A 25,318-nucleotide genomic window follows, 5' to 3' on the forward strand; every position below is an offset into this window, starting at 1 on the left:
GTACCTCAGTTTTATATTGACGGGTGCTCCCAAAATTATACACAGTGCATCCAGAAAGTATTCACACCCCTTCACTTTCCCCACATTTTGTTATGTTACAGCCTTATTCCAAAATGGATTAAATTCCTTTTTTTTCTTATCAATCTACACACATACCCCAAAATGACAAAGTGAAAAAGATTTAGTAGAAATTTTTGCAAATTTATTAAAAATAAAAAACTGAAATATTGCATGTACATAAATATTCACACCCTTTACTATGACACTCAAAATTGAGCTCAGGTTCATCCCGTTTCCATTGATCATCCTTGAGATGTTTCTACATCTTGATTGGAGTCCACCCGTAGTAAATTCAATTGATTGGACATGATTTGGAAAGGCACACACCTGTCTATATAAGGTCCCACTGTTGACAGTGCATGTCAGAGAAGAAACCAAGCCATGAAGTCAAAGGAATTGTCTGTGGACCTCCGAGACAGGATTGTATCGAGGCACAGATCTGGGGAAGGGTAAAAAACAAATTCTACAGCTTTGAAGGTTCCGAAGAGCACAGTGGTCTCCATCATTCATAAATGGAAGAAGTTTGGATCCACCAGGATTCTTCCTAGAGCTGGCCGCCCAGCCAAACTGAGCAATCGGGGAAGAAGGGCCTTGGTCAGGCAGGTCCAAGAAGCTGATGGTCACTCTGACAGAGCTCCAGCGTTCTTCTGTGGAGATGGGAGAACCTTCCAGAAGGACAACCATCTCTGCAGCACTCCACCAATCAGGCCTTTATGGTAGAGTGGCCAGACGGAAGCCTCTGCTCAGTAAAAGGTACATGACAGCCCGCTTGGAGTTTGCCAGAAAGCATCTAAAGGACCCTCAGACCATGAGAAACAAGATTCTCTGGTCTGATGAAACCAAGATTGAACGCTTTGGCCTGAATGCCAAACGTCACGTCCGGAGGAAACCAGGCACCTCTCATCACCTTGCTAATACCATCCCTACAGTGAAGCATGGTGGTGGCAGCATCATGCTGTGGGGATGTTTTTCAGCGGCAGGTACTGGGGGACTAGTCAGGGTCGAGGGAAAGATGAATGGAGCAAAGTACAGAGAGATTCTTGATTAAAACCTGCTCCAGAGCGCTCAGGACCTCAGACGGGGTGAAGGTTTACCTTTCAATACGACAACGACCCTAAGCACACAGCCAAGACAACGAAGGAGTGGCTTCGGGACAAGTCTGTGAATGTCCTTGAGTGGCCCAGCCAGAGCCCAGACTTGAACCCCATTGAACATCTCTGGAAAGACCTGAAAATAGCTGTGCAGCGACGCTCCCCATTTAACCTTACAGACCTCGAGAGGATCTGCAGAGAAGAATGGGAGAAATACCCCAAATATAGGTGTGCCAAGCTTGTAGCTTCAAACCAAAGAAGAGTTAAGGCTATAATCGCTGCCAAGGGTGCCTCAACCAAGTACTGAGTAAAGGGTGTGAATACTTACTATGTACATGTAATATTTCAGTTTTTTATTTTTAATAAATTTGCAAAAATTTCTACAAAACTTTTTTTCACTTTGTCATTATGGGGTATTGCATGTAGATTGATGAGAAAAAAAAGGAATTTAATCAATTTTGGAATAAGGCTGTAACATAAAAAAATGTGGGGAAAGTGAAGGGGTGTCAATACTTTCCGGATGCATTTTATATCTATATATATATACATATCTATATATATATATCTATATATATATATATATATATATATATATATATATATATATATATATATTATAAATTTACTTCTGATTTTTTCTCTCAATTTAGTGGCCAATTGATCCTTATTCTAGATCAAACACCCACCCTTGTACTGTATCCATTCGCCAACTGCATCTCTCCGACCGGCAGTGTCGAAGGAACTGCCTCGCCACCTCCGTGGCAAGGCGAACCAAGCTAACGCCTGTTTTCCCGGCACACACATAGATGTATATCATGTGACGAACACAAGCTGACTGCTCCCCCCTCCCGAAGCAGCATTTGCCAATTTTGCTGCTTCATTGACTCCAGCCATTGTCGGATCTGGCAAGACCGAGGCGCGAACCCGGGTCCCCCGTGGGCAACTACATCGACACCAAAAATTCCATATTTTACCATTTACAGACCTCCAAGATATTCTGTTAATTTTATTGATGATTTTACTGAACGACTATCTGCTAATACTATTGATTATAACTTCTTTATCATAACAGGGGATTTTAACATTAATATTGAAAATAACATGGACAATAATGCAAAAGATCTCTTTGCACTACTTGACACTTTTGGTCTCTCGCAACATGTGCAAGAGCCCACGGACACTCAAGGCCACATTCTAGATTTGGTTATCTCTAATGGTCTCAACATTTAATCCGTTATGGTTAAGGACTTGGCCCTTTCTGATCACTGCTGTGTCTTCTTTGACTTACTAATTGTACCGGATGTTCAAATTAGCTCTGTATCTGTTAAGAAGAGGTATATAATGAGAGTACTACTGCTAAGTTTATGGAGACAATAGCTATGTCACAAACCATGAATTCAGAGTCAGTTGATGTACTCCTGGATAATTTTAACTTTAACATTTTGAATATCATGGATATTGTTGCACCGGTGAAAGTCAAGAAAATTGAGCAAAAAGAAGGCACCTTGGAGATATACCATGATGGTAAAAGCCCTGAAAAGAAAATGCAGGAAAGCCGAAAGCAAATGGAGGAAAACTAAACTTCAAATCCACTACGACTTGTATAAACAAAATCTTTATAATTTTAACTATGAGTTATGCAAGACTAGACAGCTACAGTTTTCTAATTTGATTAACGGGAGCATTACTACTACCTGCACTCTATTTGCCATGGTTGACAAGCTTACAAACCCCCCAAAACAAATAGCCCCAGAACCCCTCTCCACAGAGAAATGTAATGAATTTGCTTGCTTTTTTGGTGAAAAAATTAAAAGTATTAGATAGACCATCAATGCCACACAGTCAAGCAATAAAATTATGCCACCCCTATGACCAGCTGGAAATAATCTGGTCAATATGTCACAATTTAATACCATTGATCAAGAAACTCTAGAGGAAACAGTTCGGCATCTTAAATCATCAACATGTTGTCTTGACACACTGCCCAGAAAAACTATTTTTAACTCTGTAAAAATTGAGTTACATAAAAATTGTTAATAGCTCACTGCTATCAGGCACTTTCCCAAAGTCACCAAAATTAGCTGCCATTAAGCCACTCCTAAAAAAAGAACTCTGGATACCTCTGTGTTAAATGACTATAGACCCGTTTCAAATCTTCCTTTTATAGCTACAATCATCGAGAAAGTTGTTTCTAATCAACTAAGCAACTTTTTTTTAAACTCAAATGGTCATTTTGACAAATATCAATCAGGTTTCTGACCCAACCACAGTACTGAAACACCTCTTATAAAAGTGTTAAATGACATACGGCTGAATACTGACTCAGGTAAAATATCTACTCTGCTTTTACTTGATCTTAGTGTGGCATTTGACATTGTAGATCACAGAATACCGTTGGACTGACTGGTACATTGGGTAGGACTTTCCGGAGCAGTCCTTAATTGGTTCAGGTCTTATTTAGAAGACCGGAGTTACTTCGTCACCATTGGCAGTTATGAATCTGATAGAGTAGCTATGACATGTGGAATCCCCCAGGGATCAGTTCTCGGACCTCTCCAGTTTAATCTGTACATGCTGCTTTGAGGCCAAATTTTTCAGCGCAACAACATGGATTACCATAATTATGCAGATGATAATCAGACACATCTGGCTCTCTCACCTGATGATCTCAGCTCAATAGATTCACCGTATCACTGTTTGGAGCAGATAAATAATTGGTTGGGCCAAAACTTTCTTCAAATATGTAAGGAAAAAAACAAGAGATTATTGTGTTTGGCAACAAAGAGAACTATTATAAATGAACAACTCAAGTCTGGAGCTCTAAAAACCAAAGACCAAGTCCGAAATCTTGACGTTTTTAATAGACTCAGAACTCACGTTTACCAGTCATATCAAAACAATCACTAAAACAGCCTTCTATCATCTTAAAAATATAGCCAGAATCAAGGGTCTGGTATCCCAAAATGACCAAGAGAAGCTCATCCATGCTTTTATTTCCAGTAGAATTGATTACTGTAATGGTCTCTTAACTGGTCTTCCCAATAAGACCATTAAACAGCTGCAGCTTATTCAGAATGCTGCTGCTAGAGTTTTAACCAGGACCAAGAGAACAGAGCACATTACTCCATTCCTTAAATCTTTACACTGGCTTCCAGTTAGTTACAGAATAGATTTTAAAGTGTAGCTACTTGTCTACAAATCACTGACTGGTTGGTATAGGCCCAGAATACATCACTGACATGCCTGAAGAGTATAAACCAGGTACAGCTGTAAGATCCATGGACTCAGGCCAGTTAGTTCAGTCCAGAGTCCAAACCAAACATGGTGAAGCAGCATTTGGCTGTTATGCTGCATGCAACTGGAACAAGCTACCAGAAGATCTTAGATGTGCCCCAAACATAGCAATTTTTAAATCTAGGTTAAAACTATTTCTTTTTTCTTGTGCCTGTGATTGAGTAGTAAAACTTGCACCTCATTCCAACTGCACTTTAATTCTGGAAGTAGATCTGTCATCACTCCTGGTGGGGAAGTGACTATGTATTTATTCTATTTTTTTTGTACTTTGTAGTTTCTTTTTATAGTACCTGTCTTTTAATTACAATTTTTAATTACTAATTCAAAGTCCATTTTATGTACTTTGTACTCTTTTAATTATATTTTATATATGATTGTTCCTATTTGTTTTTATTTACTCTCTTAATTATATTTCATATGGTTGTTCCTTTTCTGTTTTTATTTGTGTAAAGCACACTGAATTGCCCTGTGTACAAAATGTGCTATATAAATAAACTTGTTTGCTTGCCATTTGTCACAACACAGTTTGTGTTATTGAGCTTAATTTAATAAATGGCCAAAGTTTAATGTACCAATGATGACACATCCCACTGAGCACTAGACCTCATTTCAACATGGCGGCTATGCATTAGCTCTCATCTAGCTCAGAATATATCTGGCTAAATGTAGTCCATTTTTAGAAAAAAATTGTTTCATTAATTACTATGTAATTTTTTTTAACTCAAAGGGCTCTAGTTTCTGGATGGTGCAAGGCCAGCAGTAGCGCTAACGCAGATGTAGGGACAATCTTGTTGGCTGTAAGGTGGTTTTTCTCTCACCTGTACCTGTTTGGTAATATCTGGGCTTGCCATGACATCACCTGCACCGAAATGGGTGTGAGGGCGCAGAAGAGGGTGTGTCAGTCAAAACCAGGTGGTGTAGCGCTAGTTTGGTGTCAAATAAAACCAAATATTACACATGCGTCTCCACTAGGCCAGACCACATATTAGTGAAGATGCAGGCATTGTGTGGTAGTTTCCTAGGCTTTAGGTGAAGGTGCACTATGCACAGACTAATCCAAAATCACATAGGCCACTTTTTTGTATGTTATGTTGGGCTATTTGGTGAATAATTTAACTAATGACCACTGTCCTAAACCTTTTTAACCACAAAACAAAATATTTGCACATGTACCATTGTCTTCCAACATAAAACAGTCAATGTGCCTTAATACGCATGGAAAACGAACTGATTGCCTATGCTAATTGATCCGTGATAACTATTTAAGGTCTCCTGCTGTGTTCATAGAATGTGCAGGAAAGAGAAAAAGATGCTGGTGAGAACGAAGACGCGTTAAACGGTAGCCTGTCAAATAATCATGTTTGTGTGTTGTCTCAAATCACATTGGAATTGGTGTTAATGTCTGTTGTACGAGCACTTGGCAACTCTGCACCTCCTGAACAAGGGCATCAGTTTCCTTCTGGGAAAGCTTTTCTGCCTTCACTGGTCTGAACTTCCACCGTCAGTTATGAAACTGACAGTTTGCCATGACAGAGAGCATGCTGCTTTTAAACGGAATGAGAGGTGCTGATTTGATTGGCTGCAATTGAAGACAGCCCCCACCACTCTTGTTCTTTCGGCTTGTTCCCTGTTTCCCAAGGGTCGCCACAGTGGATTTTACAATTTCCGTCAGTACCCTGTGAGGACACAGCACCAATGGCGGTCATGGTTAACTCGGGCCTCGACCGATCCCGTACAAAGCCTCAACCGGTCTGGGCTTGTCAATCCGCATAATGATTTGGCAAAATTTTAAATTGGATGCCCTTCCTGACACAACCGCCAACCCTATGGACAGGGGCACAGGTGAAGTGCCGGATACCATCCCAGTATTCATGGACTTGCACCATGCCTGATAATTCCTACTGATAATTTACTCCTTCAAATCCAACCTTTTTTCAATTGTGCCTCCTTTGCACCCGATTACTGTCAGTGCAGCATGTCCCGAAATTAGCAAAAAAGTATTGGCCACACCTTAAATTAACTTGCAACGTGACCTAAAGCCAGCGCCTTCGACTACACCGTGACCTGGAAACTAGAGCCCTATGTGTCCAAGATACACAACGCAAATCCATATAGCGTGCTAGAAATACTTTAATTAGGCCAAGATTTAGACATCTGCTAGTTCACTTTTCAACCAAATTTAGACCAGTTTTAGCCGCAACAGGCTGAATTTGGTTGAAAAGTGTATATCTACACTACCGTTCAAAAGTTTGGGATCACCCAAACAATTTTGTGTTTTCCATGAAAAGTCACACTTATTCACCACCATATGTTGTGAAATGAATAGAAAATAGAGTCAAGACATTGACAAGGTTAGAAATAATGATTTGTATTTGAAATAAGATTTTTTTTACATCAAACTTTGCTTTCGTCAAAGAATCCTCCATTTGCAGCAATTACAGCATTGCAGACCTTTGGCATTCTAGCTGTTAATTTGTTGAAGTAATCTGGAGAAATTGCACCCCACGCTTCCAGAAGCAGCTCCCACAAGTTGGATTGGTTGGATGGGCACTTCTTTGAGCAGATTGAGTTTCTGGAGCATCACATTTGTGGGGTCAATTAAACGCTCAAAATGGCCAGAAAAAGAGAACTTTCATCTGAAACTCGACAGTCTATTCTTGTTCTTAGAAATGAAGGCTATTCCATGCGAGAAATTGCTAAGAAATTGAAGATTTCCTACACCGGTGTGTACTACTCCCTTCAGAGGACAGCACAAACAGGCTCTAACAGGTACTATTTAATGAAGATGCCAGTTGGGGACCTGTGAGGCGTCTGTTTCTCAAACTAGAGACTCTAATGTACTTATCTTCTTGCTCAGTTGTGCAACGCGGCCTCCCACTTCTTTTTCTACTCTGGTTAGAGCCTGTTTGTGCTGTCCTCTGAAGGGAGTAGTACACACCGGTGTAGGAAATCTTCAATTTCTTAGCAATTTCTCGCATGGAATAGCCTTCATTTCTAAGAACAAGAATAGACTGTCGAGTTTCAGATGAAAGTTCTCTTTTTCTGGCCATTTTGAGCGTTTAATTGACCCCACAAATGTGATGCTCCAGAAACTCAATCTGCTCAAAGAAGTGCCCATCCAACCAATCCAACTTGTGGGAGCTGCTTCTGGAAGCGTGGGGTGCAATTTCTCCAGATTACCTCAACAAATTAACAGCTAGAATGCCAAAGGTCTGCAATGCTGTAATTGCTGCAAATGGAGGATTCTTTGACGAAAGCAAAGTTTGATGTAAAAAAAATCTTATTTCAAATACAAATCATTATTTCTAACCTTGTCAATGTCTTGACTCTATTTTCTATTCATTTCACAACATATGGTGGTGAATAAGTGTGACTTTTCATGGAAAACACAAAATTGTTTGGGTGATCCCAAACTTTTGAACGGTAGTGTACGTCTAAGTCTAAATCTAAATTTCATACACATCTAAATCTAAATAGTCACTGTTAAAACAAAAGCAATTAAAAGTATTCAAGCACAATGCACTTGTATAACTGACTTGTGCTGTGCATCTTAAACAGTTAAAGTCGTTTGGACGATCTAGCCATATTCTGAGCTAAATGAGAGCCAACACGTAGCTGCCACATTGAAAGAGGGTTTAGTGCTCACTGGGATGTGGCAACTATTCGAAATTGTATTCCTACAACGAATTGTATGCCCCCCCCCCCACACACACACACACTTTTTCTCCCCAATTGTACTTGGCCAATTACTCGACTTTTCCGAGCCATCCTGGTCGCTGCTTCACCACTTCTGCCAATTCAGGAAAGGCTGACTACCACATTCCTCCTCTGATACATGTGGAGTCGCCAGCTGCTTCTTTTCACCTGACAAGTGAGGCATTTCGCCAGGGGGACGTAGCGCGTGGGAAGATCATGCTATCCACCCCCCCAGTTCCCCTTCCTCCCCAAACAGGCGCCCTGCCCAACCAGAGGAGGCGCTAGTGCAGTGACCAGGACACATACCCACATCCGGCTTCCCACCCGCAGACACGGCTAATTGTGTCTGTAGGGACGTTCGACCAAGCCGGAGGTAAAACAGGGATTCGAACCAGCGATCTCCATGTTGGTAGGCAACGAAACAACGAAAACGAGCATTAACCCCAACATGTATGTCTTTTTGATGGCGGGAAGAAACCGGAGCACCCGGAGGAAACCCACACAGACACAGGGAGAACATGCAAACTCCACACAGAAAACACCTGGGACAGCCTGGGATTCAAACCCAGAACCTTCTTGCTGTCAGTAAACAGTGTTAACTACTGGGCCACCATGCCGCCCACCACCATGCCACCCACTAACTAAACATATATTCACAAATATTGTGGTTTTCAAAGTCTGTTGGATGCCTTTCATTTGCCTGGGATTGAAAGAGGTTGAAGCTGGATCCCTGTATCATTTTGGATATTTTAGCCAGCTTGATTTTTAAAGTCACAGGCCAAGCCTCCACAAATCCCTGCAGTAAAAGGCTAGAATACTGAACAAAACACTTAAAGCTATACAGACTAGTGGACTAGACAGAAAACGCTTGCCTGCAACATGCTTTAGTTCCCAGAAACCTATCTTTCAAAACTGTGTGAGTCAAAGAATTACACCACAGCAGTGGTGGAGAGTTTTACTGTATATCAGCGTCATGAAGATGAAAGAGAAAGCAAATCACATACATCCTGTCTACTTGACTTCGCAAGCCGCCTCACAAGTTCTGGCCAGTTGGGATGGCATTACTCTATGAACACACTTAAGATACGTGTGTGTGTGTGTGTGTGTGTGTGTGTGTGTGTGTGTGTGTGTGTGTGTGTGTGTGTGTGTGTGTGTGTGTGTGTGTTCTTGTACTTCTATCTTTGTAAAGATTAACTTGAGTTTTTAACTCAAAAGACATTTTGTCTGATCCTCACTTCTTCAAAGGTCTATTTAGGGTTTGGATTTGGGTTTAGGATTTTAATTGAAATTAGGATTAGGTTAAGGTTAGGGAATGAATGTTCCTGACAAAGAAAGAAGCACAAGAATGTGTGTGCGTGTGTGTGTGTGTGTGTGTGTGTGTGTGTGTGTAAAGCATAAACCTACATGGCCAATCTGACTAAATGTTTTCCTATGCCATGCTGAGAACATTTGCTGGGAACATTCCTCATACTTTCATGAAACAAAGAAAACTTACGTTTGCCCATGACATTTTATTACATTAGATTGTTAGCAGTTGATGTATCGTTGAACATGCGGATGGATACATGCACATATTTCTGCTTGTATGGGTCCCCCCACCCCTTTTCTCCCCAATTGTACTTGGCCAATTACCCCAATCTTCCGAGCTTTCCCGGTCACTGCTTCACTCCCTCTGCCGATCCGGGGAGGGCTGCAGACCACCGCATGCCTCCCCCGATACATATGGAGTCGCCAGCCGCTTCTTTTCACCTGACAGTGAGGAGTTTCACCAGGGCGATGTAGCGCATGGGAGGATCACACTATTCTCCCCAGTTCCCCCTCCCCCCTGAACCGGCACCCCGACCGACCAGAGGTGGCGCTTGTGCAGCGACCAGGACACATACCCACATCCAGCTTCCCACCCACAGACACATCCAATTGTGTCTGTAGGGACGCCCGACCAAGCCGGAGGTAACATGGGGATTCGAACCAGCAATTCCTGTGTTGGTAGGCAACGGAATAGACCGCCACGCCACCGGGATAACCCTTCTGCTTGTATTTTTGTATGTGTGTGCAGTTAGGTGGGCACATCCCCCCAGCAATGCCGTGACATTGCAGTATATAGTAGGACTGGAGTTTGGACAGGGAGTGAGCTGTAGCCTGGATGTGCGCTTCACAGAGTATCATCCTGTTATATGTAAACTGATGCATGCCACTTGGCTAGCATGACTACCGACAGACTGACAGATAGATACACAGACAGATAGGTGGAAAGACAGATGACAGACTGACGAGCAGAGATATAAGAGTCGACCTCACTGGTAAGGAAGTTAAGATAAGATATACTTTATTGTCTCCTTTGGGAAAATGTTCCTGGGCTCAGTGTTGCTGTATTTAACATATACAACACAAAGTACGTAGGCATACAACACAACTAACCACATACTCTCAAAGTGCCATATTAAAAACAACATATTGCAAAGCTTGTCCAAAAAAAAATGTAAAAACATTTAAAAAAAAAAACCTAAAACATATTACCCCACCATTCCCCTTGACGAACAAACATGTTGCGAAGCCCGTCCACAAATTCACGGACATTTTAAAATTTAGCAACATATTACACAATCCTCCCCCTTAAAAACAACTTCATCTTGCAGTCTCCTTATCAATACAACCTAGCATTATTGCACAGCCTTTGGCACCAATATTGCACAATCCCTATAGCCTCATTCTGTACCCATTTTTAGGCCTTCCTGTTTAAGGAGGAGGAACAAATGAGTTTTTAAAATGGTTGAGTCTACATTTTACTACTCTGTACCATCTGCCAGAGGGTAGAAACTCGGAGAAGTGTTCTTTCATCCCCATGACCTTCATGGTGCTCTGTACAAGGCAGACAAGCTTAGATTTTAACTAAACCTTAAGATCACCACACCGTACCGGTAACCCATATCTAGTAATGCTTTGCAAAACTGCCTGGTAGAACAAGAAAATAAGTCTTTTGTTAACCTGCGTTCTTGTTCTTCCAGGCTGTATTACAGGGAAGGTATGGTGAAGTCAGACGGAGGTTGGGAGTGTGTGTTGTGTGCCGGTGTGTCAGATTTGTTATCTATTGGAACTCTGATGTGATGAGCCGTTGAGTTCATTTGATTATTTGTATCAGAGAGACAGCGTGTGTGTTTATTCGCAATAGCATGAGTCCACATCCATGTTTATGTGATGGTACTAATGGTGCACAACTGTCTGTGTGTGTATGTGTATGGCGATACGCGCACACACACACCCCTCCACTAGTAAAAGAGAAGTATGCTCATTTTCAGTGTGATCTTTGCCATCTAGGAATATGTTGATGAATGTTTTCAACCTCTAATGTTTTCCTCACATCGAACACGAAAGCTTTCACTACGGCATCAGTAAACAAACGAACCAAAGGATTCACAACATCTCTCAGTTAAACTTATCAATCCACCGATCAGCACAGGAACACGAAGGAACTTGAAACTGTATCAAATCAAACACATTTTTGAAAGATGTTTTGATTTTTTTTCTCCCCTTTTTAAAAAGCTGTTGTTGTCTTCCTTGCCCTACAAGTTCGAGCTGGTTGGAATGACGTTGAACTCTTGTCACAGTGAAGTGTGTGTGTGTGTGTGTGTTCACACTTTGTACAGCATGTGCCTGCCATAACACGCATCCAAGTGTGTCAGTGTGCATCATTTCATAGGTGTTCACACTCAACTACAGTATGATTGTGTGTTTGAGTCTGTGTGAATCAAAGAAAGAAAATGTGGAAGTGTTTAGCATCATGTGCGTGCGTGCGTGCGTGCGTGCGTGCGTGCGTGCGTGCGTGCGTGTGTGTGAATTTGTCTGTAGGAAATGATGTGTGCTTGGGAGATTACAGAAGGATTTGGGTGCTTGATCATGTTGGTGACAGGGACGTCTTTAAGCTAAAGTAGATATTTCATCTTAAAGTTCACAGGGACTGTACACCTACCCGAGTGATGCCCCCGCAGTGGCTCCTTTTCTTCTTCTCTGAAGACACTGTCTGCAGACCTGCAGCTGTTCTCGCCGATGCCATCTTCCACGGGCACCACTGTGAAGTTGGTGGGCATCCTGAATCGTCACTTGCCCGAGAAAAGTTATAAAGAAGGTGCCACTGAACCATTAACTTCCACAAAAGAAACAAAAGATCCACTTTAGCCTAGGGTAATTTCAGATTAAGTAAAAGAAAAACAGCCCCTTAAACCGACTCACACTGAAACTTATGACAAAAAAAAACAAAAAACTGGGATTTTAGGTTTGACTGCCTCATGATATACAGCCTTGAATGTTTGCTTCAAAGTTGCTGTTTTTTTGTTTCTTTGCTTTTTGCTTCTCTCATGTGTTCCTGTCAAAGTTCTCTCTTTTGCTCTTTCTACAAAGCAAAGGCTGAAATGTCTCCCGTCCTCTTATCCTCCTCCTGTTCATGAGACAGGCCAAAGTCCTTCAGTGTATCTTTCCAACCTCCTCTCTCTCTCTCTCTCTCTCTCTCTCTCTCTCTCTCTCTCTCTCTCTCTCTCTCTCTCTCTCTCTCTCTCTCTCTCTCTCTCTCTCTCTCTCTCTCTCTCTCTCAACCTCCTCTCTCTCTCTTCTCCCCCCACCGCTCTACCATTTCACTTCCATGTGACCTCTATTTACCACATGAAGAGTGCTGCTGTCCTTAAAAGGAGTATTTCACAGCTCCGCCTACTTATTGTATGACCATCCCCCTCTCTCAGGCTCACCTTGCCTGAAAAACCAAAGGTAGGCAGCAAAAAAACAAAAAAAAACACACACATATAAACTTTTTTCCTGCGACTGAGCAAGTCCACGTGACTAAAGCACAAACCTAACCTGAACTGAACAAGAAAACTCTGGCTACAGTTGAGGCGCGCAAACAAATGTAAACTGAGCTTTGTAAAACCTTCCTTCTGTCCTTCCCTCGGGCCAGTAGCTTCCGTCTTCCCCCATTCAGGTAAACAAAAGGGTGTTTCCTCTTTCCCACACTGCATTGTGGGTAGTGGTGATGAGATTTATAGCCAGCATGGGACAACGTCACACATACAGTTTTCCCTCTTGCACGCACACACGCGCGCACACACACACACACGCATTTCCTCCAATTTTCATTATCCTGCCAAGGGAAAGGCTGTAAAGAATACAAAAGACTTTTTTTTATCAAACACACACACACACACACACACACACACACACACACACACTTACTCTCACTGTGTCACCAAAGTAAACACATTAAAAAGGCAGAGCTATTCCTTGACCAAGCTTCGTTTCCAGCTACATGGCTTACAAAGTACTGTTAAGAAAGGCTTTATGGCTTGAGGTAACAGTAAAGAAACATATTCACATCAGGAAATATTAATCATACAAATATTTATCTCTATGGGAGCCTGTAATCCAAAATTAGGTAATGCGTTCATGTACATTTAAGAAATTTGAAATGAGAGCTCCCAACCATTGTGACTTCCTTTTTTTTCCAGTTACTTGATTTCCTAAAATAAAACACTATCAATCCACACATTTAACATTTGAGATGCCTCACCAAAGGGTGAGATTTTACCCATGTTGGTTCCAATGTACACATATAGAGAGAGACCTCAATTAACCCCATCTTCACACTCAGAATATCAGTTTTCTAGCAAACAGTACAAGGCCAGGACAACAGCATTTTAGGGATGGGCTGATTAGCACTAGTTTGGATTTACTGCTGGTAGTGTTGAGATATTCGGTATTTGATTTGGCAGCCATTTAGAGATTAACTTGTCATGGTCATTAGGTGTAATACGGAAAAATCATTTACATAACATAGAAACACTCATTCGAACAATTGGGTCAGAGGTATCAAATTCCCAGAAAACATCTTTTCAACTATTTGCAATTAAGATGCTTCATAACATCAACATATAAGAAAATTATAGTCATATCTCCCCCTGCTATCAGTTATTGAGGCAGTTACACTGAACAATCTTGATGGTAAGGGAAACACATCTTGATTTTATAACCTATTGGCAACACATTCAGCAGTCAACATCAGATAGATTAAATGCTTGGAGAACAGACAAGATATTACTGAGGAGCACTGGGAAACAGTCAAATAATACAAGGTTCGAATTACTTCAACATAAGTGGCTAATGCGAATGTATATAACCCCCCCCCCCAACATTCCAGATGTTATCTGTGCCTGAATTGTTACACCCGCCCTGGATTCACCCTCTTCTTCCGTCTCCCTAATTGTCTCTCTCCTAATGGCCACGCCCCCTGCCCTAGTTTTCCTCCCTGTCGTGTGTGTGTGTGTGTCAAGCGTACCTCAGGCAGAGCACAGGTCAACCACCTACAACTCATCAGCCATAATCAACTCACTCCTTATCAACCCAGCCTTGCCACATCCACTTCGCCAGATCGTAGTGCCTTGCTCAGTTTAGTCCACGCTTCCAGCAATTTCCATTAAGGCCTCCAAAGTGTACATTTTTAAAACTCCAGTTTCTGTGTATCCGTGTGTACACGTAAAATGGAGCGTTTGGGGGAAACGATGGCGTCACACCTCAATTCACGTACGCGCCAAGTAGCAACAGCCAAAAAACAGAAGTAGCAACAGCACTTCTTGTCTGTCCACACAAATAACTCATTTTGTTTTCGGATTCACGATAGCACCTTGGGCCGTGTGCATGAAAGGTGTTCGATAATAAAGGTGAATAAGTCCAACAACTATACAGAAAAGAAAAATAACTAGCTACTATTTTTAAGTCGCTACCGCCAAAGGAAAATAGGCTCACTACGCATGCTCAACGTTATTCTCTGGGATTTGATTTATCGTTGATTTAGACTTTAGCGCCACCTATTGGTCCGGCATGATGGTTTGAGCGTTTGTCTTTTTTTTGCGTTCTCGTGTGAACAGATATTTTGTAAAATGAAGGTTGTATGGACAATATTTTTAAAATGGGGGAAAATGTCAGTTTAGAAAATATCCGCATGTGTAGTCAAGGCCCAAGTATTGGAGGAATTACTTATTAAATTAAATTGAATTATTAAGTTTACTTTATTAATCTCCTCGGGGAAATTCAGTTATTAGCTGTGATTTGTGTAGCTAGAAGTGGGCTGCCGTCTTCATGCTGCACTCGGGGACCAACTCCAGTTCTTTTCCCATTGCCTTGGGCAGGGGCACAGACACAGTATAAAACCCTAACATGCATGTTTCCTTTGATGGTGGAGGAAACCGGAGCACCCGGAGAAAACCCACCGCAGACACAGGGAGAACATGTAAAACTCCACACAGAGGATGAGCTGGGATGACCCCCAAGGTTGGACAACCCCGGGGTTCGAACCCAGGACCTTTTTGCTGTGAGGCGACAGTGTTAATCACTGGGCCACCGTGCCGCCCAAATTATTACCGGTTTCCCCATCTAATCTTGCTCTTCATGTTTCCTGAGTACTGCCTGCTTTCTGTCTCCGGTCTTCAGTTCGTCTCCATGGAGCCCCGCTTGTCTTCCTGCTTCCTCGTTGGTACTGGCTCTATTGTCTGATTGTCTTACTGGACTCTGTGTTCCCTGTCTGCTCCTTGATTCCTTCGCCAGCCCTGTTCTGTCTGGCTTCGCCCCAGTTTAACCTTTCTCCTGCCCGATCCACCACCAGCCCGGGTTGCCGTACAGTCTCCACTGGCAGGAATCCCAATTCCTTACCAGCGTCCCAAACTGGCAAAAAAAAGCCGTTGTTCTTATCTTACTCCTGAGTTGTGTCAGCATACTGGGTTCTGCCTCTCCGCCACGTTAACATGAATGAGAAAGGAACTTTGTTCTATTGCTTATGGGAGTGCCCAAAGATTCAATTCAATTCAATTTATTGTCATTAAAAACAATGTGCAAGCCCATGTTAAAAATGAAATAAGGGCTGCGGCTTCGCCAAACAGTGCAAGACAGACATAGACAAACACAGCAAACACAGATGAAGACCAAAAGCTAAAAATAACATAAAAGAGAGCACGAGTACAAAATATTTAAAAATATCCACAGACATTCAGTGGGTAGCCAGGTTCAGGTGGGCAACAGCTTGGGGATAGAAGCTGTTTTTGAGCCTGGTAGTGGACATGTGTGGAGGAGAGATGCTGGGTATATTGGGAGAAGGATGCTGAATATGGAGCTGCCAGGGAAGAGGAAAAGAGGAAGGCCAAAGAGGAGGTTTATGGATATGGTGAAGGAAGGCATGCAGGTGGTTGGTATGACAGAGGAAGATGCAGAAGACAGGAAGAAATGGAAATGGATGATCCGCTGTGGCAACCCCTAACGGGAGCAGCTGAAAGTAGTAGTAGTAGAGTGTGGGCTCTGAGGCTCCTGTAGTGCCTCCCAGAGTGCAGGGGGGAGAACAGTCCATGGTTGCGGTGGGTGGGATCTCTGCTGATGTTAAGACCCCTTCGAAGGCAGCGTTTGTGATAAATGTCTTTTATGGCTTGGAGCTGGGTACCGGTGATATGCTGGGCCACCTTGATGACCCGCTGCAGAACTTTCTGGTCTACTGATATGCAGTTGCCATACAACACTGAAATGCAACTGGTAGGGATGCTCTCTATGGTGCAGTGCTAGAAGTTGGTGAGAGTTTTGGGGGATAGACAGGTGCTCATCAGTCTCCTCAGGAAATGCAGGCGTTGTTGGGCCTTTTTCACAAGGGCCTGGGTGTTTGACGTCCAGGAAAGTTCCTTGCTGATGTGGGCTCCAAGGAATTTAAAGCTGGAGACACGCTCCACTTCCACCCCATTGATGTATATGGGGAGTGGCTGCAGCGTCATAAAAGCCTTTGTTTTTATCTTACTCCTGAGTTGTGTCAGCACACTGGGTTCGGCCTCTCCACCACGTTAACATGAATGAGAAAGGCACTTTGTTCCATTGCTTATGGGAGTGCCCAATTACAAATATTTTGGGAAAATGTTGTTAAATGTTTATCGCACATAATTAAAAGTAACATCCCATTGGGGCCAAAATTATGTATACTTGAAATATACCCGAAGGACTTTGTAAGAACAACAAAGCAAACAAAAATGATCGACTTTGGAGTTCTTCAAGCCAGAAGAATGATTGCATTGTGTTGGAAAAATGTAGAACCACCATCACTTTGAATGTAGAAGGAGGAGTTGCTGACAGGTCTTGGGCTGGAGGGCTGGAGAGGTTGATGTATATTGTTAAACTAAGAGTAAAGGGTTTGTTCATATTTGGAACTCATTTATGTTCTTCTTGGAAAAATGAAACGTGTATTACCGACTGAAAGGAAAATGCATGTATAGGTAACGTATGGAAGTATAGATTCTGCTTTATGTGGCGAGCTGACGTGGAAGAATGAAGAAATAGAGATGTCTTATTCGTAATTCATGTCCTATGCACCGCACGACTGCAAGAGTACTACTACTTTCGGCTGCTCCTGTTTGGGTCGCCACAGCAGATCATCCATTTCCATGTCTTCCTGTCCTCTGCATTTTCCTCTGTCACACCAGCCACCTGCATGTCCTTCCTCACCACATCCATAAACCTCCTCTTCGGCCTTCCTCTTTTCCTCTTCCCTGGCAGCTCCATATTCAGCATCCTTCTCCCAATATACCCAGCATCCCTCCTCCACATATGTATGTCCAAGCCATCTCAATCTTGCCTCTCTTGCTTTGTCTCCAAACCGTCCAACTTGAGTACTCATTCCTAATCCTGTCCTTCTTCGTCATTCCCAATGAAAATCTTAGCATCTTCAACTCTGCCACCTCCAGCTCTGCATCCTGTCCTTTCGTCAGTGCCACTGTCTCCAAACCATATAACATAGCTGGTCTCCCCCACGGCACGACCCCGGGAGTGCCGTTTAATTTTAACACGGGAAAGAAGAGGCAAGAGCAGAATGGCAGCTCCTACACCACACAACCCCAGGAGTGCTTCTTTATTCTGCCCCTCCCCATGGTTGCCGAACAATGGCTTCCTGCAACAAGGTCATCATTGAATTTACAAATGTAACAGTCATGGTCCTACAGTCAGTCAGTAAAATGGTCATCTACCCAATCCCAGTTGAACAGCCGAACAACAACACTAATCAGAACATGAACACATCATTTAAATACATCAACAATTTCATCACGAACAGTTAGCAGTCCCATAATCCCTCGCACTTCCCCTGCGTATAGCCGTCATCAGTCCAGTGACCGTCTTCCTCGATTGCTAGATTTTTTTTTCTAATACCTATATTATACAAACAAAATCTGGCCATAACAATAACAAATTAGTAAATAGTATGACTCAGCCTGAACTATGACAACATTTTTAGTACTTCACAAAACAATAAAAATAAGGGAATAATAATAATAAAATAAAAAGACAAAGGTCTAATCAGAAATCAATATATGTATGTTTCTGTAAATATTCAAAGCTTGTTTGATTTTTATACATTTCAGTGCTTTCTTAAAATGTATTAATTCATTCATGAAGACTGAGAATACTGGCCTGGCATTAATAAATCTAGATCTATGGATAAATTGTTTAGCCATAATAATCAGGCTGTTATAAGTTATAGAGGGTCTAAGGACAGGATGTTGTGTTGCTGTAAAGCCCCCTGAGGCAAAGTTTTCATTTGTGATATTGAGCTATACAAATAAAATTGACTTGACTTGACTATTGTACAACATCTCCATATTTTTATCCGCCATTATCACTCCAAACTAAACATCCTTATTGGGTAAATTAAATTCATTTTCAGATATCCAATTTTGAAATAATTCCCAAAAGGCTCTATAAAAACAAATGTTCTAAAGGTTCAATAACAGAATCACAAAACATACAACAGATTTTATCAATGTTAAATCGTTGTCCCAGAAACTCATTACAAGGATAAATATCAATTATCATTTTAAAGTGAGTTTCTTTCATTTTTGGTAGGGGGAGTGTGGTATGTGGTTCTAATTCTGACTATAATCTCTTGAGGATGATCTTTTAATAGATTTTTCTCCCCCTTTTTTATGGTAGAGGAAAGAATACGGAGGTAAGGGCACCCCTTACAATTTTGTTTGTGCATTTGTTTTGGGTAACACTTTGTTTTAGAGGGTCTGAAATTACCTAGTAATTTCCTAGTAATAAGGTGGTAATTATCACGTAATTTCTTAGAAATAAGGTTGAAATTACATTGTTATTTCCTAGTAAGGTGGTAGTTTTTACAGGTAATTTTATAGCTAAACCTAACTCAAATTACAAGGTAATTTCAACCTTATTTCTAAAAAATTACATGGTAATTACCACCCTCCGACCGCCTAAAAGAAAGTGTAACCTTTTTTCTCCTTAAAATTGAGATTCTCTATGTAAAGTGAAGGCATCTGTGGTACTAACACATCATAAGGCATCATTCCTTTTATCATATTCGCCGTTACTTGTGGGATTGCCTTGATAACCATTGAGTTGTTTTTTTGTTTTTGTTTTTTTGGACACGTCACATTGAATTTATCAATGAATTCATTGTACTCGAGAAGATTTCCTCTTTAATCCATCAAGCGTAAAATAGACCAAATACCTCTCTTCACCAAGTCATAATAACAAAGATTTTCTTTTAAACAAAATACATCTGTTATTCCAGATCGGAGAGCTGTGTGGGGTGAAACTGTGCTATGAACCAGTTTCCAATATAAGAGAGCTTGCTGATGAAATTTTATTATTTGTATATTTTTATTTACATTTACATGTATGTTATTATTGGGGGTCCAAGCAGCGAACCCTATTGTACCTGTTGGGATTATTATTATTATTCTCCCCTAAAAGTATTTAGGTCTCACAAACTGTAGCAGTTACGAAACTTGGCAGATAGGTTGGAAATCTCACCAACTACTCGGACAAAAAACAAAAACGTAACGAATTAGGAGGGCAGCCCGGGAACCGCCGCAGCCGGGACGCAAACCCCGGTCGACCGCGCCTCGGGCGACTGCGCTAACCAATCAACTTAAGGATCCAACCGGTTAGCCAAGGGCTAGCGAGTCTACTCATCCGTGCACGTTACACTACCTCCCTCCTTTCGCCTCTGGGCGCACGCGCTTCCGATGGCCTCACCATCCCACTTCTGACACCAATGTAGCGAATTCGGAGGGGGCCGCCGGGAACCGCCGCAGTCGGGACGCGAACCCGGGTCTCCTGCACCACGGGCGACTATGTTAACCAGTCGACTAAAGGGTCCGGCCCATTGGCCAAGGGCTAGCGAGTCTACTTATCCGTGCACGTTACAAAATATATACCAATATAACAACAAAGTTTACGTTTTGGGTGATAATGTTTGAAACCTAAGTCTCAGAAACAAAATTCTCCTTTTTCCTGGGTTCTGTGGATCCAGCCGAATCTAAAGATAGAAGCCATGCCCATTTTAGCACAGAAGTACTTTCCACCATTTTGAATTTTGTCCAAATCAGTTTGTGTTTTTTTTTGGCTACTCCTCCGCCACATTTTGAGAAATCGTCACCAAATTTGGTACAGAGCACCTCTAGACCAAGCTGGAACACAGTAATCTTTCGGATTTTTGATATCCCATACGGTTTCATGATAGAAGCCAATCACAATTTATCAAAATGGCCTTTTTTTTCTTTTTTCTTTTGTTTTGTTGCAATAACTCATAAACGCGTTGAGGTATCAACCTGAAGTTTGAGACATGTTCAGGAGTGACTAGTGAAATGTCTGTGTGAATGTGTGATTGTGTATGGAGGGGCACATGCTTATAAACTGAAGTGTTTCTTTTGGTTTCATGATGAAAATCTCAATAAAGACGTTGTGGGGGAAAAAACAAGGAAACATCCCTGTAAAATAATAGCAGAGATGTTGTATTTACGCCACTGTGGCTTTACGGAAGCACTTAGAGAGAAAGGAAAATGTGACGTTGACTCATGTGTATGGGCAACGGATAATGAAGAGCCACCAGACAATACAGAGACAGGAACTGAACCAATTAAGTATTAACTTCACAGAATCTTCATAGGTATCTGTTTTCTGTACGTATATACTTATACATTTGATGTGTGTGCGTGTGTGTGTGTGTGTGTGTGTGTGTGTTTGTGAAATCAAGTCAATTTTATCTGTATAGCCCAATATCACAAATTACAAATTTGCCTCAAAGGGCTTTACAGCAACATAGCATTCTGTCCTTAGACCTTCACATCGGATAAGGAACAACTCCCTATAAAAGAAAAAAAAAACCTTTAACAGGGAGGAAAAAATAGGAAGAAACCTCAGGGAGAACAACAGCGGAGGGGTGTGTGTGTGTGTGTGTGTGTGTGTGTGTGTGTGAAACAAAACACCCATTATTTTTATAGTCATGGTAGATTGGTACTGACTTTGGGACATAGATAAGGAATAACAAGAGTTGGTCAGCACTTTGTGAAGGCTCTTCTCTCTCTATTAAACACACACACACACACACACACACACACACACACACACACACACACACACACACACACACACACACACACACACACACACACACACACACACACACACACACACACACACACACGCACAAACAGAATCTCATCTCATCTCATCCATCAGCTGTTTCCCTGGAGTCGGGCCGCGGTGACAGCAAGCAAAGTAGGGCACTCCAGATGTCCCTCTCCCCAACAACGCCCTCCAGCTCCTCCTGGGGGATCCCAAGGCGTTCCCAGGCAAGATTGGACATGTAGTCCCTCCAGCGAGTTCTGGGCCTACCCCGGGTCTCCTCCCAGTTGGACGTGCCCGGAAAACCTCCAAAGGCAGGCACCTATGAGGCATCCTAATCAGATGCCCAAACCACCTCAACTGACACCTTTCAACGCGAAGGAGCAGTGGCTCTACTCCGAGCTCCCTCCGGATGTCTTAGCTCCTCACTCTATCTCTGCTCCTCACTCAAAGCTCATGACCATAGGTGAGGTTTGGAACAAAGACTGACTGGTAAATTGAGAGTTTTGCCTTTCGGCTCAGCTCCCTCTTCACCACAACAGTCTGGTACAACGTCCACATTACTGCTGATGCTGCACCAATCCACCTGTCACTCTCCTGCTCCATCCTACCCTCACTCGTGAACAAGACCCCGAGATACTTGAACTCCTTCACTTGAGGCAACAACTCATCTCCAACCTGGAGGAAGCAATCCACCATTTTCCAGCAGACAACCATGGCCTCAGACTTGGGAGATGCTGAAACTCATCCCAGCCATTTCACACTCAGCTGCAAACCACCCGTGCACACTGGAGGGCGCATTCTGATGAAGCCAACAAAACCACATAATCTGCGAAGACCAGAGACACAATTCTGAGGTTCCCAAAATGGACACACTCCTCACCTTGGCTGCGCCTTGAGATCCTGTCCATGAATATCACAAACAGAATCGGAGACAAGGGACAACCTTGGTGAAGTCCAACACCCACTGAAAACGTGTTTGACTTTGTGCTGAGAATATGGACACAGCTCTCATTTTGGTTGTACAGGGACCAGATGGCTTATAGACGCAAACAAAATATATGTCACAAACACTCTTTCACACTAACACACACAGATACAATTGAGGTCACAGAGGTAAACACTCAAAAAAGTTACTGTATGGTGAACATATGGGTTTGGGTCATATTGTAATTCACTCCTTTAAAGTATCATGGTAAAGCAGTGAAGATGTTTCCTTGTTGTATAACTTCATACGTACACATTTGCCTACACACATTGTTTAATGGTATGCACATGAAGGACTGAGTTTTCTTAACCTTCTATAAACTGTGTCCTTCATATAGTGCCTTTGTATTTTATCTTTACATTTACACTTAACCTTGTATTTTTACTTTTAAACAGATATCTGATCTTTATATATATATATATATATATATATATATATATATATATATATATATATATATATATATATAAACGTTTCTGTTTTTTCGGAAACCATCAGCGGTGTTGATAAAAGTGCTCAACAAATGAGGAGTGGAATATTAAAGTGGCGGGTAACTGAGCTCAAATCTGGGTTTTGGGATACCCATACCCCAGGAAAACATATCAGTAACCACCCATCCAATTCTGTATGATTAAAAATGTTGCGAAGTATATAAAACAAAGTTTCAAAAACGTGTAAAAATCCACAGCGTCCACTGGTTTCAGACTGTGGGGGCGTGGCACCGAAAGGAAGATGGCAACGTCACCAAGGAAGCCGGCCAAAAAAAAAAAAATCAAGAAAGGAAAACGGGAAAAATACCCAAAAACGGTCTAACTCTATACATGGTTCAACACATTTTAATGTCAACAGCAATACATCTCCCACATTTATAAAGTATTTTGAAGCAAATCTGTCAATTTGGTTACCCTGCTCTTTAAGATAGATGTAGGAAAAAAAACTTTAATTCATAGCAGCACAAGCCTGTTTCATGCGTCATGCAGCTGATGAGTATCTATCTAGCTATATACATATATTTATATATATATATATATGAGTGTTTATATAAATATATACATATAAGACTGCTGATTGTATCCTCAAGTAACCATTTTATTACACCAGCTGAACTTTATAACTTATTTGCCAATGGCAAATAAACTTGAAACCTTGCACTTGAAATTTGAGCTTGAATTCAAGTGTACAAAACTCAAAGTGGGGCTGATGATAACAGATCCAGATAAAACACTGTGGGACGTGAAACTTAATCTCTTGCAAATGGGCATAAACAGATTCCTCAAGAGGAAATCCAACAATGTAATTTGTATTCAGACAAAATCACACATCAGCTTATACATGTTGGTCATTGAACCAAACAACACCCATACCAAAAAAAATAAAAAAAATTGTCGTGGAAAAAATACATCATCCGGAGGAGGTATCAGATATGTAATGTGTACAAAGGGAAAGTCAGTCACTTAGCTGGAAAACACTGCCAGAATCAGAATCACGTTTATTGGCCATGTAGGTTTGCACAAACAGGGAATTTGACTCTGGTTTCGTGGCTCTCTCAGTGTATTTAACATAGAATAACAACACTATAATGCAACAACCTTCAGATATATACACAAGCATTGACTTATGCAGGTGAAATAATGGTGCAGAGAATATATCAGATGCTGAGATAGATGTTAGCAGGTTACTTACATACTAGGGTCGCCAACTGTTCCTTATTATATATAGAATATATATATAGAAAACTATATATGTGTGTGTGTGTGTGTGTGTGTGTGTGTGTGTGTGTGTGTGTATGTGTATAGTGTACGGCACATTAGATTTGTTATGCCCGCGCCGCCCTGTCCATCCAACCCCCGTCCCTGTACTGTTCCTTATTTCCATTACAAGGAGTTGGCAAAATAGTTGGATTTATTTGACAGTGTTAAATGTTCATTTGAATGACAGCCTGCGGAAAGAAACTGTTTTTATATCTGGTTGTTTTGGAGTACAGTGCTCTGTAGCGCCTACCAGAGAGGAGGAGTTGGAACAGGTTGTGATGGGTCTGCAATGATGTTGCCTGCCCGGTTCCTGAGTCTGGAGGCGTATAAGTCCTGAATGGAGGGCATGTTGGCACCAATGATTTTCTCTGCAGACTCAAATGTCCATTGTAGTCTGTCCCTGTCCTGTTTGGTGGCCAATCCAAACCAGACAGTGATGGATGTGCAGAGGACAGACTGGATTATTGCAGTGTAGAACTGAATCAGCAGTTCCTGAGGCAGGCTGAATTTCTAGAGCTGGCGGAGAAAGTACATCCTCTGCTGGGCTTTTTTGATGATTGTGTCTATGTTGAATGCCCACCTTAGGTCCTGGGAGATTGTGGAACCCAGAATCTATAGGTTTTCACTATAGACACCGTGCTGTTGAGTATGGTGTGGGGGGGCAGTGTTGGGGGGACTCCTCCTGAAGTCCACTGTCATCTCCACTGTTTTGAGCGTGTTCAGCTCCAGGTTGTTATGGCCGTACCAGGGGGCTAGCTGATCAACCTCTGGTGTATATGCAGACTCGTCACCATTCCAGATAAGGCCAATGACGGTTCTGTCATCTGCAAACTTCAGGAGCTTAACAAATGGGTCACCTGAGGCGCAGTCACTTTTGTAGAGGGAGAAGAGTAGAGGGAAGAGCACACATTCCTGGTGGTCAGTATTCTGTAAACTAAAATAGTGGCCAGGTAAACACTATGGTGAAATAATCATCTGATATTTGAGAAAAAGGTTTAATTAATTTATAGTGC

At 41.9% G+C, this 25,318-nt stretch overlaps 1 protein-coding gene across 5 annotated transcripts in view; it reads right to left on the minus strand.

Moving 5' to 3' along the window:
- Positions 1-13,101, minus strand: part of LOC130123360 (solute carrier family 12 member 7-like) — a 107,449-nt gene extending 94,348 nt beyond the window's left edge. For 4 of the 5 annotated variants that reach the window (XM_056292498.1, XM_056292497.1, XM_056292496.1 and 1 more), the window contains exon 1: positions 12,109-12,683. In XM_056292498.1, coding sequence (XP_056148473.1) covers positions 12,109-12,226 — 118 coding nt within the window. In that variant the 5' untranslated portion in view covers positions 12,227-12,683. Of the gene's footprint in view, positions 1-12,108; positions 12,684-13,056 lie in introns of those variants that run through there. The other variant, XM_056292495.1, reaches the window with a different exon arrangement.
- Positions 13,102-25,318: the final 12,217 nt, after the last annotated feature.

This window comes from Lampris incognitus, chromosome 14 (assembly GCF_029633865.1).
Source record: "Lampris incognitus isolate fLamInc1 chromosome 14, fLamInc1.hap2, whole genome shotgun sequence".
Lineage (NCBI taxonomy): Eukaryota > Metazoa > Chordata > Actinopteri > Lampriformes > Lampridae > Lampris > Lampris incognitus.